This window comes from Gossypium raimondii, chromosome 3 (genome assembly GCF_025698545.1).
Source record: "Gossypium raimondii isolate GPD5lz chromosome 3, ASM2569854v1, whole genome shotgun sequence".
Classification (NCBI taxonomy): domain Eukaryota; kingdom Viridiplantae; phylum Streptophyta; class Magnoliopsida; order Malvales; family Malvaceae; genus Gossypium; species Gossypium raimondii.
Genome location: NC_068567.1, coordinates 53,719,777 through 53,743,025, shown reverse-complemented (window position 1 = coordinate 53,743,025; position 23,249 = coordinate 53,719,777). Strand labels below are relative to the sequence as shown.

General features: G+C 34.6%; 1 protein-coding gene and 1 long non-coding RNA gene across 7 annotated transcripts; one reads left to right on the top strand and one right to left on the bottom strand.

Moving 5' to 3' along the window:
- The first annotated feature begins 1,082 nt into the window (after nt 1-1,082).
- Nucleotides 1,083-10,784, top strand: LOC105794712 (paired amphipathic helix protein Sin3-like 4). 5 transcript variants are annotated; one of them, XM_012624014.2, is made up of 24 exons: nt 1,083-1,510; nt 1,644-1,824; nt 2,388-2,546; nt 2,649-2,835; nt 2,908-3,006; nt 3,117-3,284; nt 3,369-3,693; nt 4,096-4,232; nt 4,638-4,713; nt 4,798-4,827; nt 5,038-5,309; nt 5,406-5,560; nt 5,885-6,012; nt 6,113-6,367; nt 6,860-7,555; nt 7,669-7,760; nt 8,208-8,849; nt 8,954-9,054; nt 9,139-9,277; nt 9,367-9,516; nt 9,610-9,773; nt 9,859-9,970; nt 10,087-10,269; nt 10,478-10,784. In XM_012624014.2, exons 2-23 carry the CDS (start codon nt 1,748-1,750, stop codon nt 10,258-10,260), a joined length of 4,338 nt encoding a protein of 1,445 aa, XP_012479468.1. In that variant the 5' UTR covers nt 1,083-1,510; nt 1,644-1,747; the 3' UTR covers nt 10,261-10,269; nt 10,478-10,784. The 5 variants fall into 5 exon arrangements, with proteins under 5 accessions (XP_012479468.1, XP_012479466.1, XP_012479465.1 ...); XM_012624012.2 differs by having other exon boundaries at nt 10,450-10,784; XM_012624011.2 differs by having other exon boundaries at nt 10,446-10,784.
- Nucleotides 10,785-21,142: 10,358 nt separating this feature from the next.
- On the bottom strand, nt 21,143-23,249 carry LOC128039639 (uncharacterized). Of its 2 annotated transcripts, XR_008194085.1 has the most exons (5): nt 23,186-23,236; nt 22,543-22,604; nt 21,728-22,444; nt 21,571-21,652; nt 21,143-21,439 (listed from the first exon to the last, which is right to left on the bottom strand). It is a non-coding gene; the product is annotated as an uncharacterized LOC128039639 (long non-coding RNA). The 2 variants fall into 2 exon arrangements; XR_008194086.1 differs by lacking the exon at nt 22,543-22,604 and having other exon boundaries at nt 23,186-23,249.

Here is a 23,249-nt window from a genome sequence, read left to right as displayed (position 1 = left end):
ATAAAAGTTGGATTTAAATTGCTAAAACATTAATTATAAAAGAAAATACAAACTAATATAAGTAGATCTCCTGTACAGAGAGCCGAACCGACAAGGCCAGCTTAACTTGGGTCAGCAATGGCGGTTGAACCTCGGGTAATCCATGGGCTTAGCCCTCACTTTATGTATTGTTCACTGACCCAGGCTTTCACCAGCCCATTGCTTTTCACTTCTAAATTTCCCTTTTGCAAGTAGTGTTAAGTACTAACACAAACCATCAAACAACTCAAAAACAATTCTTTCTCCAAACCATGTAAGAAACTGTTTTAGTGTTTTCTTTTACTTTCTCAATGTAAGAAAAACTTTTAATGTTTTGTTTTGTTTTTTTTATGATATACTCTTGTCCCTTATTTTTTCAAAGCACGATTGTTAACACTTAACATGATCCAAAAATAGAGAAGAAAACCCAGAAAAACATGAACATTGTCATTATTCACATTCAAAGTCTCCTTCTTCCTGTATTTGAAGTTGCAATTTTACAACATATCCTTTGCTCAAGTGTACTCGCTCCCTTCCCAATCCCTAACCCTAACCCTAATTTCAATCTCATTCAATTTACCCTTTTACCCTTATTTCCCCTTCACAATCTTTTAACCCTATTATTGAAGCTGCCACCCTGCTTTCTCGATGCTTAAGATTTCATAACTTGAGACCCTGTTTTTTTTCCCCCAGTTGTAAAATATATAATTATAACTTTAAAAAACTATGATTAAAACAACCGAAATTATTAAATTATTAAAATTTGAATTAAATATATATATGCATATTTTTGATGAATTAACATAATAGAATATGTTAATACACATATTTTTTAAAAAAGATTACGAACAATTTAGGAATTTTTTTTTAAAAAATTGCCTCTTAGAAATCCCTAACCATACCCTAATTTTCCTTTTATTGATGAAAATAGAATTACCCTTCCAGCACTAACCGACGATAACCGGTAAACCAAAACGAAAGCAACCGGCTAGCGGGCGTGTAATTAGCTATCCTCCCCATACCTCCTTTTCTCCTCTTCATAGTTGTAATGAGAGAGCAATTGATATCCATCGCGCACTTCCCATTATATAAATAAATCACAAATCTTAAGCTCTTTTCCTCACTTCAAAAATTTTACATCAACAACAAACTACACTGTTTCTCCAAAGCCAAAAATATTAAATAAAAATAAAATAAATTTTAATTCTCGTAAAATCCCCTCTCTTCAACGTCTTTGCCACAATCACGAGAATCCTTCGATCTGAAATATACAACTCCTTTTTGTTGTTGTTGTTGTTCTTTGCAGAGTTTGCTTAAGAACACTGAATTTTTTTTTGTTTGTTTTAATCTTTATAATTTGGCCATTTTTCCCCCTTTTTGTGTGAGAAAACGGAAGTAATATTTTGGTTTTCTGTTTCATTTAGCGTGCCTTTATCTGCAAGTAATGTAAATTTACTTGTAAAATTCTTCTTGGTGATGATCTGTTGGGGAGGTAAGGAGATAAAAGAAAAAAAAAAGAATTTTCTCCGTTTGGTGAATTTCTGTTTTGTTTTGAGATCTGCTTTGTGTTTAATTTTTGGTTTAAATAACTGTGTTTTTTTTCATCTTCTTGTTGTTGATTGTAGGAATTTCTGTTTGGAGATAAATCAAAGTTCAAAGCATGATTTGTTGGTGAAAATAAAGAAAAGGTTGGAAAAAACTTCTATCTTGATTGGAAAAAGGAAAAGTGATGAAGCGGTCTAGAGATGAGGTTTGCATCGGCGGCTCCCAACTTAAAAGACCTGTGGTTTCTTCTCGAGGAGAAGGGTAAAATGGAAATTTATCTTCTTTGTATATTGATTATTTTTGGGTCCAATTTCGTGTTTTCGTTATGAAAGCTACAATGAGATTAAGTTTGAAATCGTTACAGGTCAATTACTGTCGTTTTTCTTTCGCTTGTTTAGTTTAGCAGATTTGATTAGTGTTTTTGCTTGTTTAATCTTAGTTTAAGTAAGTTTAGCCTCTTTTATAATTGTGAATTATCTTTGACCTTTGACGAAAAGATATGTTTTTTCCCCTAAAGTTCTGGTTGGAAATATTTCATTTTCTCTAAAGATGTTTGGAGATAGCAAAAAATAGTAGTATTCTTTCTTTTCCGGATGGGCAAGTTTCCAATTTTTCATCTGTGAAGAGCCTGTGTAGTATTAAGATATGGTTTTATTTGTGCGTAGAAAGGTTAAATGACCCTAGCTGTTGATATTCTTTTTAAGGTGATAATCATATATATACACATGTATATGGATATATATTTAAATTCCACATGGAAAAATATGTGATGATTTACCGGAGATCTTTGATCTTATTTTGTATTATGTTTTTCTATGATGAAGCTCTGGGCAACAGCAGATGGCAGGAGGGACAGGAGCTACCCAGAAACTTACGACAAATGATGCATTGGCATATCTCAAGGCAGTTAAAGATATATTTCAAGAAAAGAGGGAGAAATATGACGACTTCCTTGAAGTAATGAAAGACTTCAAGGCTCAAAGGTTTGATCATTATTGGCTTTTTTCTGAAGTTTTGCTCTTTATCCTCTCATAATGTTTGTACGAAGCAATTTGTGACTTGCTGTAATGGTGGGCTGAATGTAGAATTGATACTGCGGGTGTCATAGCCAGGGTAAAGGAGTTATTTAAAGGGTATCGAGACCTAATTTTGGGTTTCAATACCTTTTTGCCCAAAGGATATGAGATCACCCTCCCATTGGAGGATGAACAACCTCCCCAAAAGAAGCCTGTGGAGTTTGAAGAAGCTATTAATTTTGTGAACAAAATTAAGGTAGAATTTGTGCATTGCTGAATTTTATGAGATAGCTGCAAAATATCTGATCTCATTCTTGGATTTTTGCAGACAAGGTTTCAGGGTGATGACCATGTCTACAAATCATTTTTAGACATTTTGAACATGTATAGAAAAGAAAATAAGTCTATCACTGAGGTCTACCAGGAGGTATGTTAGGTTATATTTCCCTTCCTTTCTCTGTCTTCCCTATTTGAATGGGAATTGTGTGCTGCCTAGGTTGTTGGATTTTGTTGATCAGAAACTATATTTCATTATAGGTTGCTGCTCTTTTCCGAGACCATCCAGATCTGCTTTTGGAGTTCACTCATTTTCTACCTGATACCTCAGCGACAGCCTCTAATCATTATGCTTCCACTGGTAGAAACTCTATACCCCGAGAGAGGAGCTCTGCTATGCCTGGAATGTGTGCAGTGCCTGCTGACAAGGTTTCTTTTAGCCTAATCCTTAAGTCACTTCTGATTACTTATCAGCAATCAAGCTAACATTTGATTTATGAGAATATCTGGCAGAAAGATAGGAGTACAGCTCTGCTTGGTGACTGTGACCTTAGCATGGAACGTGCTGATCCTGATCATGATAGAGTTATGACGAAAGCTGAAAAAGAGCAAAGAAGGCGTGGTGAAAAAGAAAGGGACAAGACAGAAGACAGAGATAGAAGAGATCGAGAACAGGATGATCGAGATTTTGAAATTGATGGCAACAGAGACTTCAACATGCGGTTTCCACATAAACGGAATGGGAAACCTGCTCGTAGAAGTGAAGAATCAGGTGTGGAACAATTGCAGCAAGTTGGGGGGGATGGTTCTGCATATGATGATAAAAATGCAATGAAAAGTGAGTTTTCTGCTTCTCAGTTGAACGGTATAGGAAAAGCTATGGCTGACCATAATAAAACATAAATAGGTGCTTATCTTTCTGTAAGACATTTCTATCGTATACAATATAATTTTAACCTCATAGTAATTGTCTTCTGGGGTCTGCTATCATGCTACTAATGAATTTAATCTTCATTAAATTCCTTAGTGTCTGCTTACTTTTCCTGGAAGTACTATAAGGGATATTTCTTTTGTGTGAATGGCTATGCTTTTCCTGATTGGATATTATCATTTTACAGCAACTTTCATCTGCATGTTTTTCTTGTTGAAAATCTGGCATTGTAAAATTTTGAAATGTTAATAATTGCCTTTTGATTTTCCTTGCCATGTTTTTTCTTTGACTGACTGGATCCCATATCAGGTGTTTACAATCAGGAGTTTGCTTTCTGTGATAAAGTGAAGGAGAAGTTACGAAATCCTGATCATTATCAGGAATTTTTGAGGTGCCTTCATCTCTATAGCAATGAAGTAATCTCACGCACAGAATTGCAATCTTTGGTATGGTTAACAGACGTCATTTGTTTGTAATTTACTAATTTCTTCATCAGCTCACATGAGGAATTCTTGTAGTTTATCTTAATTGTTTTAGTTTGTTGGAGGGGTTCGTGTGGTCTTACATATTTTAGTTGGAACACTAGAAGTTTTATTATGTTTTCCAACTGAAAAGCTCAAGGCATTCCTGCACTTTTTTGAATTGACCTATGCAATTTGCAGAGATTCAACATCAGAACATTTTGTGCCCCTCAAAATGATAATTTGGTGTCACCGATTTTTAATGTAATTCATGTAAATACGCACATACATATATATTTGTGCATATATACATATGAAACCTGCTTGGTTAGGGACATGACTGAAATAAAATTAGTAACTTAGTGCCTTGTTGTAACTCTTTCTTGTTAGGTGAATGATTTGCTTGGAAGATACCCAGAAGTGATGGATGGTTTTAATAAGTTTTTGATGCAGTGCGAGAAGAATGGTACGTATCTGCAAAAAAGTTTTAAGTTGGTTTTATATAATTCTGCAGTGTCATTGTTGACTAATCAAATCTATTATTATACAGAGGGCTTGCTTGCGGATTTTGTTAGTGAAAGTAAGTACTACTATCTGTTCTCTTATCAACTTCAGTCAAGGTTTCCTTGTGGTTTATAAAAAGCAAAGTAATCACTGTTACAGTCTTAACTCTTAACATCCACTTTAGATTCATGTTGAACAAAACTAGTGGAGCATTATAGTTAAACTGAACTGACCTCTACTTTTGATTGAACTTAAATATATTCTTAGCAAGTTATTATGCTTGCAGAGTACTTGCGGAATGAAGGGCAGTTACCTAGATCAGTTAAGATGGAAGACAGAGATAGAGATCGTGAAAGGGATAATGGGGTCAAAATTAGAGACCGTGAAACCCGGGAAAGGGATAGACATGACAGAAGTTCCTTTGCCAATAAAGATGCAGGTCACAAGGTTTCTTTATTCTCCAGCAAGGATAATAAATACTTTGGAAAACCCATCAATGAACTTGACCTCTCCAATTGTGAACGGTGCACTCCTAGTTATCGACTTCTTCCAAAGAATGTATGCAGTTTTTGCTTTATACTCAACCTTGTTATCTTGATCAGGAAGATATGTTGATTCTGTTATTACTTACTATGATTGTCCAATGCCTTGCAGTACCCAATACCTTCTGCAAGCCAGAGAACAGAGCTAGGTTCTGAAGTTCTCAATGATCATTGGGTTTCTGTCACTTCTGGGAGTGAGGACTACTCTTTCAAACACATGCGCAAAAACCAGTATGAAGAAAGCTTATTTCGATGTGAAGATGACAGGTTGGACCTTCCATCAGCTGCTATAATTCCCGTGTTTTTCCTTATTATACATGGGTGTTTTTATTTCACTTTAGCTCTATTTGGGGTTTGCATTTGTGCCTCCACCTAAGCTTTTGTTGTAAATTTACCTTTCATCTAGTCGGTGGTGCATGCACATAATTTCACAACCATTTTACGCCTTTGTTAACTGTATGAAATTAATTTGTGTCTGCATGCCTTCTTCAACTTTACATCCCTTGGCGCTATTAATCACTCAAAATATATTTTAATGTTTTCAATTATAATTAATCAGTAATTTCTAATATCTTTATTTTATGTTGTCAGGTTTGAACTGGATATGTTGTTAGAGTCGGTGAATGCAACAACCAAGCGAGTAGAAGAACTATTAGAAAAGATTAACAATAATATCATCAAACTAGACAGTCCAATTCGCATCGAGGAGCACTTCACAGGTTCTAACAATGAATAAAATATCTGCTTGTGCATTGTATAGCACGCCCTTTCCTTTTTTTTTTTTTCCTGATGACTGTTCTCTTATGACTGTCACTGCAGCTCTGAATCTTAGGTGCATTGAACGTTTATATGGTGACCATGGACTTGATGTGATGGATGTTTTAAGGAAGAATGCCCATCTTGCTTTGCCAGTTATTTTAACCCGCTTGAAGCAGAAACAAGAAGAGTGGGCTAGATGTCGATCTGATTTTAATAAAGTTTGGGCTGAAATTTATGCTAAGAATTATCATAAATCGCTTGACCACCGTAGCTTCTATTTTAAGCAGCAGGACTCCAAGAACTTAAGCACTAAAGGTATCTTTAGCTTTCTCCTTTTAATGAGCAGAAAGGATATAGAGCTTGATGGTTGAATACATTGGTGTCCAGGAGGACTATATTGTGTTGTATATTTTATATATTTTTATGCAATGTGATTTTTACTTTTAAAAAACAATTCTTTGAAATTTATCATGAACTGATGCCAACTGACAGTGGACAATCATAATAATTGTAGCTGGTCTTGAAAACTTCATTTATCAGTGACTTGATGTTTCCCCTTTTTCATGCTCCAGGAAATAACTTGCATAGTTGATTGATTTTATACAGCGTCTCTTTCTGAATCCCCCCTGCCCGATTTATTTTGGACAATATTAGTAATTTTAAAATATTGTAATGGAAATTTACTAATTGAAAATTGCTTTAAATATTTTACTCTTGATTATTCTATAATTTGTTCTTTTAACTGAAATAATTGTATCACATTTATCTTGAACTGTTTTCATTGTCCCTTTTTCATATTTGGTACAGCTCTGTTGGCTGAGATTAAAGAAATCAGCGAGAAGAAGCGCAAAGAAGATGATGTGCTTCTTGCTATTGCTGCTGGAAACAGACGGCCGATTATTCCCAATTTGAAGTTTGAGTACCCCGATCCTGAAATTCATGAAGATCTTTATCAGCTCATCAAATATTCCTGTGGAGAAATGTGTACAACTGAACAATTGGATAAAGTAATTAAAATATGGACTACCTTCATGGAACCTATGCTTGGGGTTCCTTGCCGTCCTCAGGGAGCAGAGGACACTGAAGATGTTGTGAAGGCTAAAAACAACAGTGTCAAAAATGGTAGTGCTAGCGTTGGTGAGAGTGAAGGGAGCCCTGGTGGTGCTGGCGTTGCCATGAATTCCAAACATTCGAATCCTTCCAGACATGAAGTTGAAAGTATTCCACCTGAGCAATCAAGTTCTTGTAGGTCTTGGTTGCTGAATGGGGATAATGGTGTCAAGCAAGATGGTTCTGCTTATATAGACAGTGTTGGTCATAAGAATGCATCTTCCTGTGATGCTCCTCAACGAGACAGAATGCAGGTTAGTCCAGCTAATGGTGACGAAATAGCCGGGGTCAGTAAACAAGCTAGTACCAGTGAACGGTTGGTCACTTCAAATGCATCTCTTATTGCGCGAGTGGAGCAAAGCAATGGAAGAACTAGCATTGAGAATACTTCAGGTTTGTTTTCACCTCTAAAGTTTTTCCTTTTTAATGCCAATCTAGTTATGCTATTGATTTTTTCAAATTTCCTAAACATTTAACTAGAATGCTGGGATATATTTTGTTGCTAGGTCTTATTGCTACTCCTTCCAGACCTGGTAATGCTGCTGTTGAGGGTGGACTTGAATTAAAGTCAAATAACGAAAATTTACCTTCATCAGAGGTATGGGCAATATTCATTTGGCTGTCAGTTTGAGTTCATCTCTGAGATGGTGAACAAGTTATTTCCTTTGCTTCACTATTGCTCTCTAAAATATGTCCCCTGCGATTGATACTCTCTCATGATCTGATATTGGGACTAAGCAAACTGTACTTTCAGTTGACCATTTGGATATTTAATCAATCTATAAGATTTATCAATTTAGATGTTGTATGCTATTGACTCATCTCCTGCTATTGGTTTTTGGTTTTTAATGAAGTGTCTGCCATGGGACTTAGTGATTGTATCTTTTATAATTATCTATTATTGTTTATGGGAGATGTGTATAAAAATAAAACATTAGCCTACATATTTTCTGTGACTGGACAGTTCGGCTTGACTCAAGTCACAGACAATTTTGCCAGTTGTAATCTTACTTTCAAATTGTGCTAAAATATACATATACTGCAGGGTGGCGGTTGTTCTAGGCCAATCATATCTGGAAACGGGATGATGACAGAAGGCTCTAAAAACCACAGGTATAATGAAGAATCTGTTGCACAACTTAAAGTTGAAAGGGAAGAAGGAGAACTATCCCCAAATGGGGATTTTGAGGAAGACAATTTTGCTGATTATGGAGAAGCTAGTTTGGAGACTGCTCTTAAGGTGAAGGAAGGCGCAGCAAACAGACAATACCAGAGACATGGAGAGGAGGAAGTGTGCCGTGGGGAGGCTGGGGGAGAGAATGATGCTGATGCTGATGATGAAGGTGATGAAAGTGCTCAGAGGACATCAGAGGATAGTGAGAATGCTTCTGAGAATGGTGAGGTTTTTGGAAGTGATTCTGGTGAAGGTGAATCGAGGGAGGAGCAAGAGGAAGATATTGATCATGATGAACATGATAATAAAGTGGAGAGTGAAGGGGAGGCTGAAGGGATGGCTGATGCCCATGATGCGGAAGCTGATGTTACATTGTTACCATTTTCAGAACGTTTCCTGCTAACTGTAAAGCCCCTTGCAAAGTACGTCCCTTCACCATTACATGAGAACAAGAAGGATTCACAAGTTTTCTATGGAAATGACTCATTTTACGTGCTTTTTAGGCTTCACCATGTAAGTAACATTTTGTTGAAGTACTAATATTTAACTGATCTTAATGGATATTTCTTGTATAGTTTGCTCATCAACTCAGTAATCCCTTTGCAAAATTTTGACAGACTTTGTATGAGAGAATACAATCAGCAAAGATTAATTCATCATCTGCAGATAGGAAATGGAGGGCTTCTAGTGATCCTAGTCCCACTGATCTCTATGCTAGGTAATATAGTTTAACTTCTGTTGGTGCAGGCTGATGTTTAAAAGTGGTCAGTACTTGTTTCCTTTAAACTCTTTTATGATACAGGTTCATGAGTGCACTTTACAATTTACTCGATGGCTCTTCTGATAATACAAAATTTGAGGATGATTGCCGAGCTATCATTGGAACTCAGTCTTACGTCCTATTCACATTGGACAAGCTGATATATAAAATTGTCAAACAGGTAATGCTATTGTTTTCCCCTAACTTTCCCCCTTCTTTCACTATGCGGTCTCGACCTTAACTTTTTCATCTTTGTGGTGCTTGCCTCAGCTTCAAGCCATTGCAAGTGATGAAATGGACAATAAGCTTCTTCAACTATATGCATATGAGAAATCAAGGAGATCTAGAAGATTTGATGTTGTTTATCATGAAAATGCTCGTGTTCTCCTTCACGATGAGAATATATATCGAATTGAATGTGTAAGTCTTTTTTTTTAAAGTTTGATGATTTATTTGATCTGTGTGACATAGAACTCTCACATGCACTCTGCATCTTATATTTTATGTTTGCAGTCATCAACTCCAACGTGTCTTTCCATCCAGCTTATGGACTATGGACATGATAAGCCTGAAGTGACAGCTGTTTCCATGGACCCTAATTTTGCTGCATATTTGCACAATGACTTCCTCTCAGTTGTTCCCAAGGAAAAAGAGAAGCCCGGAATTTTCTTGAAGAGGTATATTGGCTAATAATGACTATGGATGTGGTTGTTGACATATAGTCCTTGAAGTTAACATGATATTTAAGTATGGTGTTTGCAGGAATGTACGCAAATGTGCGGGTGGTGATGAGCTCTCTTCAACATGCCGGACAACAGAAGGACTTAAAGTGGTTAATGGTTTGGAGTGCAAGATTGCTTGCAATTCTTCCAAGGTATAATCCCATTAGAAGTTCCTTCTCCTTTGAAATTTACTAATATTCCTTAAGGTTGCATTTCTTGTCAATATATTTATATGATTAGTTAATTGAGTGGAATTGGTACCTGGTAGGTGTCTTATGTTTTGGACACGGAAGATTTTTTGTTCAGAGTGAAACGGAAATCAGCCTTGAACCAGAACAGCCAATGCCAAAACCGGGCAAGGGTTTCAAATGGGAATTCAATTAGACTGCGAAGACAACAGCGATATCAGAGATTGCTTCTAGCATATACTTCCATGGCATAAGTAGATATGGTACGTCTGTATCCATTTGCTGCTATGTTCTGTTTGCTCTGAATTAAAGGACAATAATGAAGCATAATTTCCCCTTTGAGTTAAATCCGTTTCATATATATATAAGTTAAATAAAATTAAGAAAAATGAAACATCCTCCGACATATTTGGCTTCAGATTTCTGTGTGTTTTGTCAGTTAGGTCATGCATTAATTACATACAAACACAGGAGTTAGGGGGAGCGGGTGAAAGAGTTGACAATGCCAAAGAGCAAGTGGAAACCTTTTTTATTTTATTATTTTTGAAATGAAATCATGGTTCAATGTACTATCATATATATGAGCAAGGAAATAAAGGAATAGATTTTGAGGGCTCAAAAGAATTGTAGTTAAATCTTTGTAAGTTGGTGGTGGTATTTTGAACCACAGGGCACAGTCGTCTACTGTACATAGGAGGGTAATATGCTATCTTATTCTGGTGTAATACTCGACATAAATGTTCATTACCCATTCATATATTTATTTCTCTTTGTGCTCCCTCTTCTTTTTTGTTGGCATGCATTTGTTTCGCTTTTATTATTATATTGTTTTTGACGTGCTTATCTATCAGCTTTACACTTGTAAAAATCGAGTGAGACATGGAACGGATCGAATATCTGAAATCCTCGACTTCTTTTATTTATTTATAGTAATATTTGTAGGATGTTTAAATTATGTTATTTTTAAAAAGCATAATATAAAATGTGTGTTGTATTTGTATATTTGAATATGTTATTTGTATAGATAAAACGAATTATTTACATGAAAAATCATAGTGGAATTAGAGAGTTTATGAATATTGAAGTTGAATATCGTGGTTCTGGGTTCAAAATTAAATGTTAATCTAATCGGGTATGATCATTTCTTTTATGTTTTAATAAATTTTATTATCACACACATATATATAGACTGAAAAGGTATTGTGGTAATCATCCTAGGCGGGGGCTTGGGCTTGACGTGACTAATTGGAGAATTAGACCGATCCTATTGGATTAGGTCTAGTCAGGATTGAATAATAACTCTGTGCTTACGTATCATGGGTGAAAGAGGGGAAAATGAGGAGTTGACATGAAATCAAAGGAGGGTTAGAGAAAATGAGGAACTTTGGTGGTTAAAAAAATACAGAGTCAAACCAAAATTGAAGCGAGAGGTCATGGGGGTTTGTTGAGTTCTCTCTAGTCTCTAACATACAAAAAAAAAAATCAAAGAGAAGCTTAAATCATGGAAGTGGGTGGACTAATTGAGCCTAGGCATAAGCTAGTGTCTTCTGCCTAACTGGCTTACCGTTACCAGCAATTGCAGGCACGCGTAATGCTCTTCAACCTAAACAATGGATGTCAATGATTGTACTGCATTCTGATCGGATTCGAAGGAAATATGGAGCTGTGCAGCGGTATTATAACATAATCTCGGTAACAATGTAATCTCGAGCAAAACATTGGATGGGAGTTTAAAGCTACCCCGTCAGTTGTTATTCATCCCGATAATGCTGGTTAAAATGATCAACATCAACATCACATTCTGTCCACTCAGTGGAAAATGGCACTGTTGTTGGCCAACATACGGGTCTTAAGTGCACAAATGATATTGTATCATCAGACGCTATAGCTGCAGAAGCTCGTCGATTGATGAAACTAGTTTCCGTTTTCCAACTAATGTGTTTTGTCTAAAGAAAAGCATGCGGGTGACTTTGGGGTTTCAATTTTCCTCTCAATGTTTTTTGTGGATTGCGCAATGTATAAGTATGGTACCAAACACAAGGACAAACAATCGTAAAAGAATCGTAAAGAAAGCAATTTCAGAACAAACTCTCTTCATGTTTAGCAATATTAACAATTAGGATTTTTCTAGTTTAACCGATCTGTTATGGTATGCCAATATTGCTAACTTATAGAGAGTTAACTAGAGAGGCTTAATATTAATTGAAATTACACTTCAATTGAAAATGCCTCCCTTCGGCAGCATAACCTTGCTAGCTCCGCAAGTAGCTTCCCTTCACCATATGGTCGACTAGGGTTAATTTGGGTCACATATTTATTTTGGATAAGAAATTAAAATTATCGATTAAATAATTTTCAAAGATTCTATTTTGACCTATTAAAATCATGATATGTGCAACATAGTTTAAGTTATTTTCATTTCAAATATTTAGACTATATGATGATGTTCCACTTTAAATTCATCATTTAGTCCAAAATAAATATTTATTCAATTACATAAATATTTGAAATAACTAATTAATCTTATATTAAACTAATTATTAAATTGAGAAAACATATATTACTTCAACAAATAAATCTAGTGATTCATTTCTATTTATTCAATCGTTAACTATTTTATTTAAGTGTTCAAATTAGACGTAATCTGTCAAGAGTCATATTAAACTAGTAAACGGACCAAGATAAATAAATTGGGCTACAATAACCTATGCAATTGAATTTCAACTTTACATCTATCAGTTACATTGTGATTAGTCTTGGTGTTGTACCATTAAAGGTCCAAGACTAAACTCTCAATTATATGTCATTACAAAAGTTAACGGGAAAGCTTTATCGATTGACCTTGCCATATGTATATAACTTTCATAAGACACTTGTAATTGCTTCAAGTTTTATCCGTTCACCAAATTTAATCATTTTTTCTTAAAGTGCTATTATATATATATATCATAATTTAAATAATCATTCATTTATTAAATAATTTAAGTCACTTTGACATCACCTTGAATTGAGTTCTATTTACATAAGTCATATAATACCTTTAAGAGGAAATCCTTGGCTCTCTCTAAGAGCCATGATTTCATATCTATAAGTAAATTGCACTACACGAGTTGCATAGCCAACAAATGGACTTACTTGCTTACTACTTTGAGTACCCTTTAGTCAACAGCCCATCAAAGCATACAAGTTATAAATGTAAAGTCATATACTTACTTAGGATTAAAGTGTAGCATACAATGAACATCACGAGTAAATTGATTTATAAATGGATTCAAGATTATTCAACTTGAACCCAATCCAATACAATCTAGGCCGATACATCTAACTCTATTTTGAGAGTTGGACCTATTTCAATAGCCAAGACAAAATTATCTTCCTATGAGGACTTTAAACGACATAGTAATTCTCACACAAGGTATTTACTACTTGTAACCCCATGAATTACAGTCATATTAAGATTACCAACTGTAGAGAGTTGTCTCTGCATACAAATGTTCCTTTGTTATGCCATTTTCTTATAATTTAACATAGATACTTAGTGAGTCATGTTTACTTATACCATTTGCATTACATGTAAACTATTTGAAGATGATATAACACCAAGAAAATTAAATAAAATGTATATATTTCTATAAATAACAAGTTAGAATATTTTAAATGATTTGCATCAAATATGATTAAATTACAAATCTAAAGGCCTTTGATACGAACCATAGCCTGAAAGTGTCTATAAAGGGAATCCAAGGGAAGTGCTAGCTATTTCTAGTGTTGTTCAAGTAAGAGATAATCTTGCTCAAAGTATTCTTGTATAATTAATTTTTTTCCAACTTGATTTTTTTTAAAACCAAAAAACAAATACAAATCTAAAGACACAATAGTCTAACAAGCTGAACCAAAACACACCCAAATAATAACCTTAAAGCCCTAGTATTTAGAAAGGGTTAGCATATACAAGGTATCTAAGCTTGAAAATTTATACCTACTTGGTACCTTAATTATTTTTGGACCTAACTAGTACCTAAACTTGAAAATCATAAGCCAACTTGATATTTTTTTTAGGTACTTGACTAACACTATTAAAATATGCTTACGTGGTACGAACGACTAATATCATGGTGATACATGGTAGCCTCACATTTTGACATGTGGCCAAGAAATGCTACGGTGTATTTTAACAATGTTAGTCAGGTACCTAAAAAAGGTACAAAGCTGGCTTACAATTACAAGTTTAAGTACCAATTAGGTCCAAAACAAAAAACATTTAGGTACCAAGTAAGTATGAATTGCCAAATTCAGGAAACTCTATATTAACCCATTTGGAAAATAAATAAAACTACCGATTAAAATAATAAAAAATTATATGATTGTAATTAGTTGAGTTTCGATTTATAGCATGTATAAAAAAAGTAAAAAAAAAAAACTTATAACTTTTTCTATACATATAAAATATTATAATCAAGTTTAATTATCATATCTTTGTTCCCCATTATGTCTTATGCTACCATGAGGCAAAATATAGGAATTTTATAATGTGCACTTCTTTTAAACTTTGATTGTAATCTCTACCGCATTATTGTTGTTTTAGATCATAGATTTTGTTAAGTACTAAATGAAAGCTTCATTAAACAATTGATTCATCCCTCCTTCATTGCTGTCAAATGGAATTTTCCTGATTTGAGTTGCTGGTGCGGGATGGGTTTTTTACATCAATAATATAAAATAAATATCAGAATAAAATAAGGTGATTAATAATCACAAAACTAGGCAAAGTTAACAATAAATAATTAGTGTCGTCTACCCAATCAGTGACACTGTTTCTGTCTTTAAAAAAAATAATTTTTTTGAGTGCAACCTGACCAATTGGTGGCACCCGTATTTAAAACCTAAATTACGAATTTTTTTTAAAAATAGCATACGCATAAAAAAGAAAAAAAATATTTTTTTATTGGTGCTACCGATGTGTCAGGTGGCATCCTATTATTTTTAATAAAATATATATTTTAAGCTGAAAAAAACACTGATATAATAAAATTTATCGGGTATTGGAACCCGGGCATGTGACCAATCATAGATCACAGGCCCGGGTTCCAATAGCCGATAAATTTATTACATCACTTTTTTTTTCAACTTTAAAAAAACCTTTTATTATTATATTATTATAAAAGGGGTTGATTTGGTCCCCTAATCCCTACACATCAGTTCTTGAGTTGAAGTGAGAAAAAAAGTTTTGAAGCCCCTCCCCTCCCCCATCCGAAAATTGCAGTTAAGTTTCTTTACCGCTATTTTAAAAGGTTAATACTAGTTGTTTTGTCATTTTAATTTTTTTATATTACAATTTATTTTGTTTGTTATGGTTTAAATAATTGTGTATGTTTACTTTTTATTGTTATTTTATTAAGTTTTTTTGTTCTATTTTTACATTTTAAAACAAATAGAGAATCAACTTTTTTGTAGCAATTCATTTCGATGGTGTTATTTTAGAAACAACTGTTGGTTGTATTCTTGAACCTCATAAAAAAATCGAAATGAGATTCGATAGGAATGTGTCTGTCGATGATATGAAAGAGAAGGTCACTGAAAAAATTTCCCGGTGTTGCGAAAGGAGGATGATGGAACTATTTTGCAAATTTCCAGTTTCGTCAAATCCTATCACATTTACCGAGATGAAACTTATAGACGATGACGACGTCGAGACAATGATGGCATTGTATTGCCTGCATGGGACGTTGAACACTAAACCATTTCAGTTATTTGCTGAGTTAGCAAATGTGAAGCCCGTTGAAAATGTAACACAGTTAAGTCAGCAATATAGAGTTGAAGACCCGTGTACAGATGTTCCCAGGTCGTTTGTGCACGGATTTGACATCAATCTCAATGTTGGATGTTTAGATCAGTATGATGGTGGATTACAGAAACATCTAGTCGTTATTGAAACCAATGCGCTTGGTGAAGATGGATCCGATAATAATGATTGTTTTGATTACAAAGGTGAAGATTTTAGTGAACCTAATTTAGACGATCTCCTAGACGATATCGACGACGAAGGACCAAGTAATAGAAATGATTATGCCCCTTCGGCCGGAAACCTGAGTCGTAACATCATCATACTTAATGATCTTGTGGCCCATATGTCAATGTCGATCTCGATGTAGCGCATGCTTCCGAGTTCCCGAGTACTTGGACATCATACATGCTAATCTGATGTTAGAAGATCACGAATTAGAAGAGTTATTCGTGGGTCAAAGATTCGCGAACAAAAACGAGTGTGTTGATACCATCAAGCGCTATGGTTTGAAGGTGTCTGTCGACTACAGGGTGGCTGACTCTAAATCAACGTTCTACGTTGGTGAGTGTTGAAAGTTGATAGGAGGTTGCAAGTGGCAGGTACGAGCTGTATTTATCCAGAGGTCCCAATAGTAGGAGATATAGAAATATGTTGGGCCTTATACATACACTTCTGCTCATATGATTTAGGACCACCAAAAGTTTGATTCAAAAATCATATACAACTGCATATTGGCAATGGTTAAAGATGACCCCACCATTGTTGTATCGGTGCTGATTTTCAAAATGCAAGAACGGTTCCATTATCGAGTTTCATACCGGAAGACATGATTAACTAAACAGATGGCCATGGATCAGTTGTATAGAAATTGGGATGCGTCATACAACGAACTCTAAGGGTGGATTGTCGCAATGTGAGAGTACATTCTAGGGACTATCGTTGAGTTACAGATGTTGCCTTACCACGACTGGGGCAACCAACTACATCTGGGGAAAAGTACTTTTCACCGTATGTTTTGGACATTCGGTCTATGCATTCAGGTCTTTCCCCACTATAAGCCGCTTGTGCAGGTAGATGAGACCTGGCTGTACAGAAATATACGCAGATCCTCATCATTATGGTTGCACAATAAGAGAATTAGAACATTCTACCAATAGGCTTTGCCATTGTCAAAGGAGAGAACTCGGAGTTGTGAGAATTTTTCGTGGAGAACTTGCGAGATATGTTGTCACTCTCTGTGGAGATCCATCTACTGCATTAGGCACATTGCAGTGAACTTCCATAAGGAATTAAAAAATGTGGATTGGCAAAGACAAGTTGTGAAGATGGGTAATTATCTGTCCAATTTTTTTCCATATATTTAGAGTTCGCCAAACAACACGTAACATGTTGTAACGGTTCAGGGTATGAAGTAGATTTGTTGGAAAATGTGTCCATATTGTAGTAAACATGTAATTGTTTTCTATTTATTTGAACGGTGAATAAATAAATAAAGTTAATTTCATATTTCACTATTATGTTTTTTGTATTTATGTCTTTTATATTTTGCATGCATAGCGAATTTGTGACAAACAAATATTAGCTCATTGATTGTCTAAAGTTCAAACTGAAGATAAGTGACATTGTAAATAACATTTACATTACGAGAAAGACAACTTACTTCAATAGATAATCTAAATGAGTCTGTAATCCCGTAAAAGAATTAAAGTGAGCATTTGATTCAAATACTGAGAAGGATTATTATGTCGTCTACAATTCCAATTGGGTAGATAGCTCGTTTTGGCTATCGGAGCAATTGACTCTATGAGTAGAGATATAGATGTATTAATTGGTAGAATGATATATTGGACTGGACTCAAGATGAATTAATTCTAAAATTGTTTGCAAATTAATTCACTTGTGACGTTCATGGTGTGATTTACCTAAATATTGAGTTAGTCACAGACCATACGTATGCAACTCATGTGCTTTGATATGAGTAGAGACTTATGCTCTAAAGATGATTAAACCTATAGCCGATAGGTACATGACTTGTGTATGGCATGACTTTACTAGCAATAGTGGATTTAATAGCTCAATTAAAGAGTTAATGATATCCTCTTATTGACATTGTGTGGATTGATAAATATGGAATGTGGTCACGGGTTGCTTGTTTTCGAACGAGCACTTTATTACAGTCATTTGTTGACAATGATCATATTAATCATTAAAAAGACACAATAGTGACATTGAGATAAAATAAAATTGTATTGAGTGAACGAATTTAACTCAAAGGAATCAATGATATCATATGACGGTAACACACACATGACGAGGTCATTGGACAAAACAGTTGGATGAATTGCTTTCATAAAGAGTATATAATAAATAGTTTTCAATCATGGTACTTCTAGTGGACTGACTCCATGATTAAGTAATTATGAATTATCGGAATGATGCTTCTGGACATAATTGCAATCACTAGAGCCTAATTGTATATGTTTGATTGGTCCCTCTGCTAGCTCAACAAAAACTCGATCGGACTGCATTTGAATTAGAAGAAAATTCTACAACTTTGGGAATAATTTAATTGAGTCAATTTATTTGATGTGGAATTAAATTGATGGTAGTGAGAATTGTTCAACTAGAGAATTTGATTAAAGAATTTTCTTAAAGAATTAATTTAAAAAATCTAAGTGATTTTTGGAAAAATTAATTTTGATTAAGTAAAATTAAATTAATCAAATCAATTAAAATTAATATGATATTTTTGAAAGTTAATTTTCAAGTCAGACCATTGGCCCAATGAGTAGTTGAACTTGAAAATTGGACCTGAGATCGTAAATTGGGTCCGAGAGCCCAAAACCAAGACCAAGACCCAAAAACTGGTTGAACTAGACACGATATATGAAATCGGACTGACGGTCCAACCGGTGGCTAGATCGGACCAATCGGGTTGTCAATGACCTAGATCGAACCGGTAGCGGTAGCGGTTGATCGTCAGTGGTTGAGCAGTGGAAGAGTTACACTCCTATTAAGACTTTACTAGAGAATTTGATTTCAGATTAATTATTTCAAAAATAATATTATTTTAATAATTTAATATTAAATTAAATTTAATACTTATTTTAATATTATTTTATTAATTTAATATTAAAGTGATTATCTTAATATTTAATTTAACTTAATGTTTATCTTGTAAATAATTATTCTATTGTTTTAATAATATTTAATTTTAAATTTAATCTAATATTATATTGATAAATATTAAGATAAATATTAATTTAATATTAAAGTGATTAAGTTTAATTATAGTTGAACTCTCCAAACTCTCCCTATATAAAGAGAGTCTTCGGTCATTATTTTTCACACACTTGAATTCAAGAGAAAGTTATAGAGAGAAAATTCTCTAAAAATATTATTATAGAAAATTTCTAGAGATATTTTCTAATTTACAATTTGACCCAAAAGTTTAGAGAAATTACAAAATTACCTCACTGGTAATTTTTATGAAAAATTTTCTAATTCAAAGCGAGCCCACACTTGACAGACGTGAGCTTGAGGATAATGGAGAAGACTACTCAGTCGAAGCGCTCATCCTAGACGAATCGAAAATGTACAATTTTGATTAAGTGTTTATTACTTTAGATATTACAACAAAGGTCATGTTTTGGAAAAAAATTAAAACTCTATTTTTTCCCTAAATTTATTTTTCGTTGCATTTTCTAAACCCGTTTTTCCAACAGAAGCCACATCGGTTTAGACAGAGATGGGCTGACTTCGAAGCTGATATGCATAGTCAAACGACTACTATATTACAAGAGTGATTTGAGAGTATGGAGCCTTGGCAATGGGTTCAAAGTTTCGATAATGGTACGAGATATAGTCATATGACCACCAATTTGGCAGAGGCCATTAATGCGGTATTAAGGCGTACACGACATCTCCCAATTCCATCTGTATTCTCAGCTACTTTTTACCGGATAGCCATACTAATGCCGAGAATGGGGCTTAGACAAGTAAATCAAATGAATGTGGGGTTCGTACACGTCAAGGCGGTTAGGAAGGCAATAACAATCAACAGCCGAAAAGCAAGAACCATGAACGTTCAATTATATTTTTGACATTATGAAACACTTCATTACCCGAGTGCGCACATTGTTTTAGCATGCGTTGGTGCCTCTATTAATGTCGAACAATATATTGATAAAGTATACATACTGGAATACACATTACGTATTTGGGAAAACGAGTTCCCAACAATTGGGATGTGTCAACGTGGAAAGTTCCCCCCTCGACTTTGAGTTGGTTCCAGGTCACCCGCATGTCACTCGGATAAGAAATGGCATATGAACATAAAGGAAATGGTTGACACTAAACATTTTGGTGTGTGTAGATCAACATGTCCTAATCGAAACAAATGCCCGCATCGAAACTATCACTCGGAAGAGTCATATCGGCCGGATAGAATGTAAATCATGTTTTGAATTTTCATTCTTGTATCAACTTCAATTATTTACATATATTTGTATTATGTGTCTATTTTTTTTATTGAATTTTCATTCTTATATCAACTTTAATTATTTTCATGAACTTGTAAAATATTTGAAAGAACTTGATGGGCACATATATTTGCATGAACCAGTTTCAAACATTTCATTAACACAAGACAAACTTTAGCTTGGAATAAAATATGTCAAAATTTAAATAAACAAAACATTACAATAAACGAAATTATTTGAACTAAAACCATCAAAATTTATGGTTTGACGGGGTTGTCTGTGGGGTGTATCCTGTGGTGGCCTTCTTTCATGTTGCGGCTGCTTTCGACGGTCAATATCAATCTCACTTGAAACTATAGTGTCATCATCCATAGGAGATCCCCGGGGTGTACTAAACAAACTTGCAAAATCATTGGTCACATACAATTGCTCGAGAGGGGTGTAGTAATGGGGTGGGGATGTGTTAAACATGTCAAACGTCGTTGGTGAGCTCAACTGCTGATAAGAACTGCAATTGCCCCTCCTTCGGGTCTATTGCATAACTTGATTACTTTAGGGCAAAATTGCAACCCCTCATCTTTAGGTGATATGAACTACTGATTGAGTGTGTGTGTGTGTGACAATGAAGGTGTTGGCTTGGATTGGGGCCAACTACCAATCTCTGGGTAATAGGAACTGTCAGTCGAGTGTGTGTATGACAATGAAGGTGTCGGATCGAGCTAGGGCTCGGGTAGTGGAGGAGATTACTGATGAGGACGGCTTTGTAGGGATCTCATCATTCCATATGTGAAGAGACTAACATCAATCGACCACCAGATAAGTAGGGCAACCCATTCTGCATATACCACTATTGTTAGTCCCTTGAGGGAGTGAAATCAAGAAAGCATGATTCCAAATAAGGTCTTCTCTCCAATCAGGTGTTCCATAACACAATATATGGTTGATGCTCTAATACCCAATTCTTTGCATGTTTCCCCTTCTTGTCAATTTTGTGGACATCTTTTCTCAATTATATAGAAATGTCTAGAATATGTTGGCAACACTCGAATTGATGAAGCACCCGATCCCCGGCATACCACTCTACCATTTGAAAATTGATAATGGGTGCGTTAACACAAGATACGATTGCATGTGCTCTAGCCAACGGAGGAATGACGAAAACAACATCTAGCATGATATACGACATTCACACGAGCTAAACAATTAAACACATGATTAAAACAATAATTACATCGTAATTTAATAAATAAACTAATTACATAACATTAATATAATTTAAGGATTTGAAATTAAATTACCCCATCCCCGGCGTATGCCTCAATCATCTATCGGTATACAATGAGTGTTTCTAACTTCCCGATGTTCGAACAAGTATACCATCTAAAAATATAAACCAAACTCGTTAGAAAATATTTTCATGAAAAAATATTAATCCAAGTTTAATTTTTTTTTTACCTATTCACAAGTGGGAACACATATACTTGGTGACCTACTGATGCTAGAAATGACATCCTGTATATACCGCCCAAGATTGTAGCAGTATTAGGCAACCACATATATCGATCATTCTGTGCTTTTTCGTCTGACAAAGCTCATGATATAGCGTAACTAGTACTGCCAAACCCCCAACTATGTGTACGGGCACCTTGCAAGTTACTAAGTAAGGGCAAGTACATCAAGTGAACTCTATTATTATTGGAATCTAGCATAAGTAACCCCCGTATAAACTGTAGTATATAGGCCCGAGCAACCTGTATCTTCTCCATCTCGATTGCATAATCCAATAATGTTTCAAAATTTACCTTTAGCCACGAAAATTTTAAACCCGTAAATTTATCAGTACTATCACTGGGAGAGTGTCCAAGCAAGTCATAGCAAAGAGTCGCATGATTTGCTATGCCACTTGAATCGGTTGCCGTATCACCCTCTACAAAGAGTTCTAATTGCATTGCGACATCCTCTAATGTGATGGTGCATTCCCCACATAGTAAATGAAAGGTGTGCGTCTCTAGACGCCATCGCTCAACTAGTGCCGATATTAAGTCACCCCTCAACTCAAACACATGAATTAATGCCGCTGGTCCAAATCCCGTGGCATCTAAGTAGGCATAATTTGTCGTCTGGCTAGTAGCTCGGCCCATGGCTACGTGACCTCAACACGCGGTACAGACCCTAGTCATATTATAAAATTGATTAATATCTCACAATTAAATAAAAAATTATGTGCAACTATGCCAAAAAATACGTACAATATTTGAACATTCTCTTACCGATAAATTGACTGTCCTAACTGTGTTATCTTCAGCAGTAATTAAAGAACTCATATCGATATCTATAAAAATAATTAAAATTTTCTTTAATATTCGACTTAACACAATAAATAATACTATTACAAATATATAAACTAACACAATTACTTTTACCTTAAAAGATAATATCAACGAATAAAAATGTGAAATATAGTACAGTTTACAACCAATACAAAACTAATAGTACTAACAAATAAAAATAAAAATACTATTACAAATATATAACCTAACACAGTTCTAATTTTTTCAAATTTAACATATTATTATAGAAAAATTAAATTTTAAACACAATTCTAAACTATTATTAATAATTATACTATTAGGAAAAAATACATACTCGTTTTTGGGACACCTTAAACTATGGGGAGGGGGAGGAGTCATCCAAGTGTTTGTAATATAAAAATTCAAAGATACAAAATAATTAGTACTAATCTTTTAACACAAATATCATACCTTAATACTAAAGGTCTACTAATATAACTAATTATACTTTAAAAAAGAAAAGATAACATACTTTTGTTTTAATTTCCGGAGACTAACTTTTTAACAAAATCACATGCTTTAATAACACTAAACTATTTAAAAAAATTAAAACAAACCTTACCTTCGGTGGAGAGAGGGGGACCTCAGCAGCAGCTTCAAACTCTTTTTTTTCTTTTACCTTAGAT